The sequence below is a fragment of the Tachysurus vachellii genome, chromosome 13, assembly GCF_030014155.1.
Source record: "Tachysurus vachellii isolate PV-2020 chromosome 13, HZAU_Pvac_v1, whole genome shotgun sequence".
Lineage (NCBI taxonomy): Eukaryota > Metazoa > Chordata > Actinopteri > Siluriformes > Bagridae > Tachysurus > Tachysurus vachellii.
The window spans coordinates 5361745-5372500 of NC_083472.1; the positions used below are offsets into that span (position 1 = coordinate 5361745).

Consider the following 10756-nt stretch of genomic DNA (forward strand, 5'->3'; position numbering starts at 1 on the left):
TCATGGTGTATTGCTCTCAGGAGATTTGCTGTCTCACTTATCTTTAAACTGTGGTATCTTTCAGATCTAAATCTTTGTCTAAGAAAGGATATTAGTGGTGAGAAAGTTGAAAACAACAGGCCGTGTGTTATTTTTGGTATGTTGCATTTGGTTTCCGGCACCATCGAGTCACACGGCTTTGATGAACGCTTGACCACTCTTCTGTGCTCAGTTTCCTCACTAGCAAAAGCAGACTGATTTCACTGACCAACACTGCAGCCTGGAGGTAAAACTGGAGTACAAAGATGTGCTGCATTGTCCATTTGCACTGAAGCTGAATCAGCAAATGATGCATATCTGATTAAAGAGAAGGAATGACACATGCATGGTTTAATCTAACAATAACAACCATATAGTTGAAAAGTCAAAGATAAACTTCCTCCTTTGTGACAGTATACGCTCTCAAATTATAAATGAATGCTGACTCATTAAACAAAATAACAGGTGGTTATTGCTAAAATATTTAATTAGGAGATTGAGTTATAAAGGATACGATAAAGTAAAGGTATTTATGTAGTGGACTTGACATATTTTACATACCTGTAATAGACTTACATACCTTACAAGAAACATGTCTCCATTAACAGACCTGTATCTGCTAGGGAAAAAAGACAATCATTGCTAAGTAATGATTCCACACTCCTAAATGTCTCAAATTACAAAAAATATCATACTTCAACCCTGGTGAATTATTTACTGCCTTTAAACTAGTCGACCCAGTTGATTCTCTCCATAAGCTCTACATGAGGTACAAAAGTCGTTCAAGTCTTATAGTACCGGATACGTTCAGAATAGTGGCAGCATGTGCTGAAGGTCAGAATTTAGTTTTATAAAAATAAAGTAAATAAACTTTTTTATTAATGGGTAACAAATTAAAAGAAAAAACTTTTAGAGAAAGGTGTTGGCAACTTTAAGCCTCAAGTAGTGGTGCAACAGTTAAGGCTCTTGGGTCCTGATAAGAAGGTTGGAGGTTCAAGCCCAAGCATTACCAAGCTGCCACTGTTGGGCCCTTAAGCAAGGCCCTTAACCTTCTCTGTTCCAGGAGAGGAGCTATATTTTGGTTGATCCTGTGCTTCCTAAGAAGCTGGGTGATGTGAAGAAAATAATTTTGTTTTAATGGTTATGTAACAAATAAAGGCTTCTTCTTCTTTTTTTTTTTCTTCCATCTGGACACGAAGAACTTTATGCTGATTTAAAGTGAGCCTCCCACATGCACAATTTCCCAACCCTGGTCCCTGGAGTATCTACCTCCCTAAATAATGTATTATAAATATTAAATAGTGTAGTTAAATCAGATGTGTTGGGAGCAGGGGAAATGCTAAAATTTACATTTACGGCATTTATCCAGAGTGACATATTTATTTCAATTTATACAACTAAGCAATTGAGGGTTAAGGGCCTTGCTTAGGGGCTCAGCAGTGGCAGCTTGGTGGACCCAGGATTTGTACTCATGACCTTCCGATCAGTAATCCAACACCATAGCACTGAGCTACTACATCCCTATAGATTGGTGGACCTGGGATTCAAACTCACTACCTTCTGATCAGTAATCACACACCATAACACTGAGCTAAAAATATCAAAATGTACAGTAGAAAATTTGAACCATCACAACAGGTTATAACATCTGTGTCCATATCTGACACGTGGTCTTGGTCATGGGGGCGCTCTTGTCTCACAATGATTTATATTGATGTTTCATAATCTTTCATCTAATATTTGATAATTAAAAAAAACTCTCGTTAATAAATAAACTAAAATAAATATCGCAGCACCTTATAAAAAAAAAAGCTCGGTTTTAATAAGCCAATAATTCAACTTATACAAACAGAAGATAGTAAGCGGAAATGCCCCAAACCGGAAGTGCAACATGCACGCGAGATATAAAAATTAAATAAAATCGAAATATCGTATTTTTATTTGTTTTGAATTTTTTTAAATTAATTATTCAAACAAGGTGCATTTTTATTCGTGTGAATCGAAGACAAATCTAAAACGAATTAGGATTTCTCATCCTTCGTGTAACAGGTGCCTGTGGCCGGACCACGCCCCTAAAAGTTCTAGCTCATGAATTATTCATGAGATACTAATAAGCTGGTTACTACGTGTAGAGCTTCACCGAAGTCTCAGTGGAGGAGCTCAGAAAAGTCCTCCGGTTTTATCTGACCATAAACCTGGATATATATATATATATATTTTTAAATTAATATATTGTAATAAATATATTAAACATGTCTCCATCAGTGACAACTCGCTACTTGTCCGAGGAAGAGGTGGCGAGACACTGCACTAAGGAGTCCTGCTGGGTGCTGGTGGGGACGCGGGTGTACGATGTGTCCAGCTTCCTGAGAATGCACCCGGGCGGAGAGGCGCTGATTTTACGCCGCTCAGGGAGCGACATCAGCGGCCAGCTGGACGGACCTCCGCACCGGCACTCGGAGAACGCGCTTCGGTGGCTGGAGCAGTACTACATCGGTGAACTAGACAGGGACAGTGCTGAAGTTCACACACAGGTGCGTTCTGTTTATTAATCACACCGTAGTCAGGATACATTTAACGGATACAGAATACAGTCTTAATTTCAACATATATGTGGATGTTATAGCCTAGTGTTTAAAGCGTTGGGCTATTGATCGAAAGGTCATAGGTTCGAATCCCAGGTCCACCAAAGCTGCCACTGCTGGGACCCTGTGCAAGGCTCTTAACCATCAATTGCTCAGATGTATGAATTGAAATAAAAAATAAAAATATAAGTCACATACACATGTATAAGGGTGTTTGATAAATGTACATATGGCGCACTACGTAGGGCGATAAAGCTCCAGGACGTTACACCCTGTATGAAGGCAGACAGGTGCATTTCTGGCTGCTGTCCTCCAAACTGTTTACTGAAGTTTTAGTGTGTTAACCTGTTTGTTAATGTTTAAAGGCTTGAGGAATCTGTAGATCAGTATTCAACAATCTCTTGTTGTCTAAACTGATTTCCACCCTCATATCTACCACACCTGATCCAGCTGAAGGTGGAGAAAGGTGTATGAAACGGATCAGGTGTGTAAAGTGTGGGTGGAATGAACTCTACGTGTAGGGTGGTGGCCTCTGCTCTAGATATTTACTAGTGTGTGTCAGCAGGGTTATACCGTATGTGGCCGAGCTGCTATCGGAGATGTGCGGAAAGGGAAAGAGGTGTGTCAAATTAAGGGCAATACATTTGGTCCTCCAGGAGTAGGTTACTATTCGTTTAGATTATTTGACTACTATTAAGAAAAGGGCAAATCATTTGACATTAGGTGAGCTTATGAATGCTTGTAGAATGAGATGCATGATCGCAAGCAGCATGATCGTCTATATATGAGAAAACGTCTGATTAGTCAGAAAAGGGGATGCAGCCTGGTAGGGATCCTACTTGAGCTCTAAATTAATGAGCGAATGCATCTCTTATTAGGGTGCAGCTTCATATGGGGATCTACAGAAGCATGTACTTGTTATCGTCATAGGATCCTCACAAGGACGACTAGGCATTTGACAGCAAACTTTCTGCTTTATGGAAGCTGCAGACACTTTAAGATTTAGCTATAGTAACAACACCTCACATTAACTTTCGTTTACTCAAATGTGGACCACATTAGAAAGCCTCTATGCGCTCTTCTTTAGGGTGAATATAGGCAACAGTTGGATTTATTGCATGTTAAAAATCACAAGAGGGATCTCATTAGGGAGCCTACAGTCTGTGTTCCTGCGTACTACAAACCTTCTCTCATTAGTATCAGAATCAGTATCAAATTTATTGGCCAAGTGTGTTGACACACACAAGGAATTTGGTTCCAGCAGTTTGTGACTCTCAAAGGTACAGACATAAGGTAACCATATGACTTGAGTTAGGGTACCTACAAGCTCTCTGGAGCATTGGGCATTAATGGACAATCGGTGTCCACTTTAATAGGAACACCTGTGCAGCACAATGAATCAGAATCAGAAAGTTTTATTGCCAAGTATGCTTGTGCATACAAGGAATTGGTTTTAGTGTCATACACTTCCAGTATACAGAGACAACAAGATGAGAATACAAAAAGAACTGCACATATGTTAAAAATAAAGATATAAATTGAAAAAATAAATAAATTGTATGTAAAGTTGTGCTATTGATTGTAGAATAGAATAGAATAGAATTAGATGCAGGGATGTACTAGGATGGAGATGGTAAGAATTAAATGTAAGGTTCTTGCACATGGTTACTGCATAATGGTGGGAACATTTAACTCTTCATGAGGTAGATTGCCTGGGGAAAGAAACTGTTCTTTTGCCTGGTTGCAATGGTGTTAATGTGAGTGTTCCACTTCAGGTCCTGGGAGATGGTAGAGCCTCAGGTACTTGAATGCCTTCACTGCAGCCACAGTGCAATGATTTTGAGTGGGGGGAGTGCAGGGGGGTTTCTCCTGAAGTTCATAATCATCTCCAATGTTTTGAGCGTATTGAGCTCCAAGTTGTTGTGAATGCACCAGACAGCCAGCTCTTTAACCTCCTGTCTGTAGGCGGACTCGTTTCCGTCTTTAATGAGGCGGATGACAGTAGTGTCATCCGCAAACTTCAGGAGCTTCACAGAGGGGTCATTAGAGGTGAAGTCGTTGGTGTACAGGGAGAAAAGCAGTGGGGAGAGAACACAACCTTGAGGGGCGCCTGTGTTGGTGGAGTGGCTGTTTGACATGAATTTCCCCAGTCTCACTAGCTGCTGTCTATTTGTCGGAAGGCTGGTGATCCACTGACAGATAAAGCTAGGAAAGGTTTAGTTTGGTATGGGGGAGGACCCTTGCATCAGTCCCAGATTTATACTTTTGTTCTTTCTGAAGACCTGGCGCACATCATCTTCACTGATCTGGAGCACAGGAGGGAGGGGGAAGAGAGGTTACTGGAAGTGTTAAAGGTTGTGTAGAGAGATGATCAGAACGGGTGTGGGGTGTTTTGGAATCTAAAATAAAACTCATGCAGATCTTCAGCAAGTTGTTGATTCACCACAGTGCTGGGGGACGGTGTATTGTAGTTGATGATGGCTTTCAAACCTTTCCAGACTGAAGCTGAGTCGTTAGAGGTGAACTGAACCTCCAGCCTTTTAGCATAGCTCTTTTTAGCCGCTCTAATCTCCTTGTTCAGTGTGTTTCTGGCCTGAGTTTCTGTAGGCATCCTCTTTGGCATGACGAAGATGTCAGATGTCAGATGTAAACCATGGCTTATCATTGACAAATGTCAGTCGATGAACGTCAACTTCTAGTAGGGATGCATATGTCCTCACAGAAACTGATATATGAAGTTACAATCTCAGTGAGCTCGTCCTGATCGTTGGCAGCAGCTTGTAAAACCTGCTCTGTTTCTTTGGTCCATCTCTTTACAGTCTTTACTACCGGTACTAGACAGTGATCAGAGAGACCAAAAGCTGCTGGTGGGGCTGAGCGATATGGATTCTTTATTGTGGTGTAACAGTGGTCCAGGATATTACTGCCTCTACTGGGACATGTAACATGCTGTCTGGATTTTGGAAGAGATTTTCTTTATTAAAGTCTCCAAGAATTATTATATCAGAGTCCCTGTTGTTGAGTGTTGTTGTTCTGTCCCTGTAATCTGATCAGCGAGTTTTTGTAAAGCCATCATGCAGATGCAGGTGAAGTGCTTACGTTAATGTTTACAGCAAAGATCAGGGTATATGTGTGATTTTTGTTGCTTTAACTGTGAACACTGTGTGAGTGGAGGATCTGAAGAAAATGGAAAGATTGATTTAAGCTGCAAGATAGGATATAGTAATAATCCTATAATCAGTATAAGCAGAAAAGAATCTCAGCACACAGCAAATATTTTAACCTTGCGGTTAATGGGCTGCTACAACAGCAGAAGATGACATCAGGTTTCAATCCTGTCAGCCAAGAACAGGAATCTGAGGCCATTATGGTCACAGACTCACCTGAAATAGAGAGCTGAAGATCACCTGGTCTTTTTTCAGTCTTCAACTGTTTTAAGTCTTGTGCATTGTGAGATGCTTTTCTACTCACCATAGTTACTCACTATAGACTTCTAGTCAGTCAGCTCAGGCCAGTATTCTTTTCTCATCTCCTCGGATCCTCAAGGCGTTTCAGACTCTAGACTGTCTGCCTCAGGATGTTTTTTGTTTTTTTTCCTCCCCATTCTGTGTAAACTCTGAAACCTAGAGAGAGAGAGAACTAGAGGAGGAAAGTGTCAGACCGGTCTGGCTTGTCTGCCTTGTCATACAGAGATATTCAAGCATAGAAAGCTTTCCATTGTGCATGTGGAACATGTGAGCAGCCCGTGATGTTGTCCATGTTTGGCCTTTTGTTAATCTAGTTTCTGTACACCGTTGGGGTATGTTGGGGTATGTTGGGGTCCTAAAATGTGAAACGTGAGTTATTGTATGTAATGGTCAGGCCAGCTTAAAGTACAATGACAATATTTAAATTTGATGCAAAGTCTCTCTCTGTAAATATATGTGTGTGTTTTGTTTGTTGGAGGTGGCTTTAAGGATATATGTTCTCACCATGTCCATAAAACAGGCCTGATCATTGTCTGTGGAGAAAAATCACCACCCCTGTTTAGCACTTGTGTGTACAAGCTGCTACTGTGGACCTTCTAACCTTATAAGCTGTGTGTGTCTGTGTGTTTGTGTGTGTGTATGTCTGAGAATGTGTTCAGACTTATAAATGTTCTTGCTTTGACCTTGCCTGTGTGTGTGTGTGTGTGTGTATATGTGTGTGTGTGTATTGTGTGTGTATTTCGACAGTGTGGTTATGATCAATTTACACCAATTCAGCATCCTATAAGAATTTTTAAATTTATGAGCATGTGCCGTATGTGAGCTCATATACGTGCCGCCAAAAAGTCTTTACTTGATTGTCATTTTACAATAAGTTTCTTGTTGCCAGTTAGGAAAGCGATCCAAGTGTATTAGCTACGTATGCTCACCAGCTGCGTCAGTGATCTCTGCTGCTTTATTCCAACCTTGAAGAGGAAACCATGGTTATGAGTTTTTCTTCCTTTTTTGCTTGTCAGATTATATTCATTCATTCATTCATTTTCTACCGCTTATCCGAGCTACCTTGGGCATCTCAGGCGTCATCGGGCATCAAGGCAGGATACACCCTGGACGGAGTGCCAACCCATCGCAGGGCACACACACACTCTCATTCTCTCACACAATCACACACTACGGACAATTTTTCCAGAGATGCCAATCAACCTACCATGTATGTCTTTGGACCGGGGGAGGAAACCGGAGTACCTGGAGGAAACCCCCGAGGCACGGGGAGAACATGCAAACTCCACACACACAAGGCGGAGGCGGGAATCGAACCCCCAACCCTGGAGGTGTGAGGCGAACCTGCTAACCACTAAGCCACGTGCCCCCTGTCAGATTATATATTGGTACTAATTGCACGTAGGAATTAAAGTCGCGAATGAGAAACGTAGCACAACACACGTCATAGAACTGGTCCAAGGCATCATTCATGCTAGTCGTTTGGATTAATTGCTTTGTCACGTCAGCTTTGACTTTCTACAGAATTATAAACATCCTCATTCAAATGATTGCTGTTAGGTTAAGTGTGTTTATAGACCCAAATCTGCCATGAACACGTAACTAAACTTTATGCTTGTGTTTCCTAAACAAATAAATGTAAAAGTAAAATGTACATTTTCAGACTGATGTTTAAAATGGGTCTTTATTAATTAATAAAGAGTATGCATATAAAGCTCAAAAGCATCTGGTTACATAATTGCACATAACTATATAGTGTAAAGTTATTTTTAAGTGAATTATTTATTATCACACTATTCGGTGTCACCCAGAGGAGGAGTTTGGAGTCTGGTTTCTCTCAAGGTTTTTTCCTCATGTCCTCTCAGGGATTTCAGGTTTTGTCCTCGCCGTGGTCACTCATGGCTTGCTCATTACTGTAGGGTTACAGAGGTGTGTGTGTGTTCGAGTAATACAGGTGTGTTTAGAGTAACGCTAGTGTGTTTAGAGAAACACAGGTGTGTGTAGTGTGTGTAGAGTAACACACATATGTGTGTAGTGTGTGTAGGATTACAGAGGTGTGTGTGCAGGGTAACACAGGTGTGTGTAGTGTGTGTAGAGTAACACAGGAGCATGCGTAGAGTAACAGGTGTGTGTAGTGTGTGTAGAGTAACACAGGTGTGTGTTTGTGTGTAGAGTAACACGTGTGTGTGTGTGTAGAGTAACGTGTGTGTGTGTGTAGTGTGTGTAGAGTAACACAGGAGCATGTGTAGAGTAACACAGGTGTGTGTAGAGTAACACAGGAGTGTGTGTAGAGTAACACAGGTGTGTAGAGTAACACAGGTGTGTGTAGTGTGTATAGAGTAAAACAGATGTGTGTAGTGGGTGTAGAGTAACACAGGTGTGTGTAGTGTGTGTAGAGTAACACAGGTGTGTGTAGTGTGTGTAGAGTAACACAGGTGTGTGTAGTGTGTATAAAGTAACACAGGTGTGTGTAGTGTGTGTAGAGTAACACAGGTGTGTATAGTGTGTAGAGTAACACAGGTGTGTATAGTGTGTAGAGTAACACAGGTGTGTATAGTGTGTAGAGTAACACAGGTGTGTGTAGCGTGTGTAGAGTAACACAGGAGCATGTGTAGAGTAACACAGGTGTGTGTAGAGTAACACAGGTGTGTGTAGAGTAACACAGGAGTGTGTGTAGAGTAACACAGGTGTGTAGAGTAACACAGGTGTGTGTAGTGTGTGTAGAGTAACACAGGTGTGTGTAGTGTGTGTAGAGTAACACAGGTGTGTGTAGTGTGTGTAGAGTAACACTTCTTGTCTTGCTTGTTTTTCTCCTCTTGTTCTCGTCACATATTTCCAAGGTAAAGTGGTGGCACGCGAGAAATCTGATTTAAAGACCTGCGGTACCTGAAACAGATTAGATTTCTGTGTTTTGTTTGTTTGTTTGTTTGTTTTTTCATCTAGATACCAAAACCATGGACACACCGAAACAAATCGGGTTACTGCTGTTTGATTAGAGCTGGAGTCACTCCATAGTCATTTAATAACAGACAGTCGGTGTGGATCACTGAGGTTATCTGTCCACTACCATCTCAGACATGTGTGAACGGAAAGTTTCTCCTAATCTGTGTATGTTTAGGTAACACTGCAAAACCACACGGAAAATATTTCACTTCGGGCGGAAATTCATTCACAACACCGTCACTTTCAAAGAACTATCAACATTCAGCTGTGACCTTCACAGATGTCCTGGATCGTCTAAATGTTATAGATACAATACTTCAGTACACAATCAAACCTGTAGCACTTTTCACTTTCACCGTGCCACTGTACGGAAATTCTTTGTTAGCATCCATGTTGGGATTCGAATACACAAAAAAAAAAAACAACCACAGCTACATCCGAGTAAACAACACGCCATTGAACCGTTGTTAGGTTTGGTAAAGGAAATCGTGTAGGTACGTGTTTGTGCATTTGTTATGTATCTGAACCATTGTTCGGGGACGGACAGAGAATTTGATCCTAGCAGATTTACAGGTCATCTGTTTGAGATTAGAAGTGCTTGTGGGACAAAGACAGAGCAGACTGATTAACATTAACGATGCACTTACCAAGGTTATTCGGTCAGACTTACTAAATGCCTGGTCAGGGTCATGGTGGAAGTATTTTGAAGAAAAATATCTGAAGAAAAATCAGGGATGGGTACAAACCTGCTCTTAATATAACCCATGTTGCTGCTGTTTGCCGTAATTATTATTATTGTTGTTGTTGTTGTTGTTGTTGTTATTATTATTACTAATAGATTAGATTAGATTAGATTAAACTTTATTGTCATTACACATGTACTGTACAAGTACAAGGCAACAAAATGCAGTTTAGGTCTAACCAGAGTGCAATAGCAGCAAGTGCAGGATATACAGTGTTTACATGAGTTAAATAAATTAAATAAAATGGTAATATAGAAGTGATTTACAGATGTGTGTGTGCTATGAACATAATATACAGATTTACAGAAGGATATGTGCTGTAACAAAATATATGGCTATTACTATAAACAGTAATTTACAGATATGTATGTTCTATGAATATAATATACAAATGAACATATATGTACTATGAATCAGAATCAGATTTATTGGCCAAGTGTGTTTGGTTAAAACAGTTTGTGACTCTCAAAGGTACAGACATAAATAACACAATACTATACAAGAAAACAATGCAGACGATGACATACAATATAGACAAAATGGGTATAAAATATGAATATAGAATGAATAAAATATATAAAATATGAGTATAGAACATGAACGATCAGTTACGTACATAAAGTTTGGGAGTGCAAATAACAATATTGTGCAATATTATGCTTTTTGTACACTATACAGCAGCAGTAGTGTGTAATATACAGATGATGTGATGACTGACAGTCCTGATAATGCAGTACTTATGATAAGAAGCAGTGAATGTAATTATGGTGAGTTGTTGATCAGGGTGATTGCCTGGGGAAAGAAACTGTTCCTGTGTCTGGCAGTTTTAGTAAGTAAAGTCCTGTAGCACCTGTCAGAAGGGAGGAGCTGAAAGAGGTTGTGTCCAGGGTGCGAAGGGTCAGCAGTGATTTTCCCTGCCCGGTTTCTGGTTCTTGTGTCGTACAAGTCCTGGAGAGTGGGCAGGGGGGCGCCAATTATTTTTTCTGCTGTTCTGACCGTG

The 10756-nt window shown here is 40.5% G+C and overlaps 1 protein-coding gene across 1 annotated transcript in view; it reads left to right on the plus strand.

The window, feature by feature from the left end:
• The first annotated feature begins 2145 nt into the window (after positions 1–2145).
• The window catches only part of fa2h (fatty acid 2-hydroxylase), a 32165-nt gene continuing 23554 nt past the window's right edge, over positions 2146–10756 (plus strand). Inside the window, exon 1 of the mRNA XM_060885189.1 lies at positions 2146–2552. Within this exon, the coding sequence (XP_060741172.1) occupies positions 2271–2552 (282 nt within the window). The 5' untranslated portion in view covers positions 2146–2270. The remainder of the gene's footprint in view (positions 2553–10756) is intronic.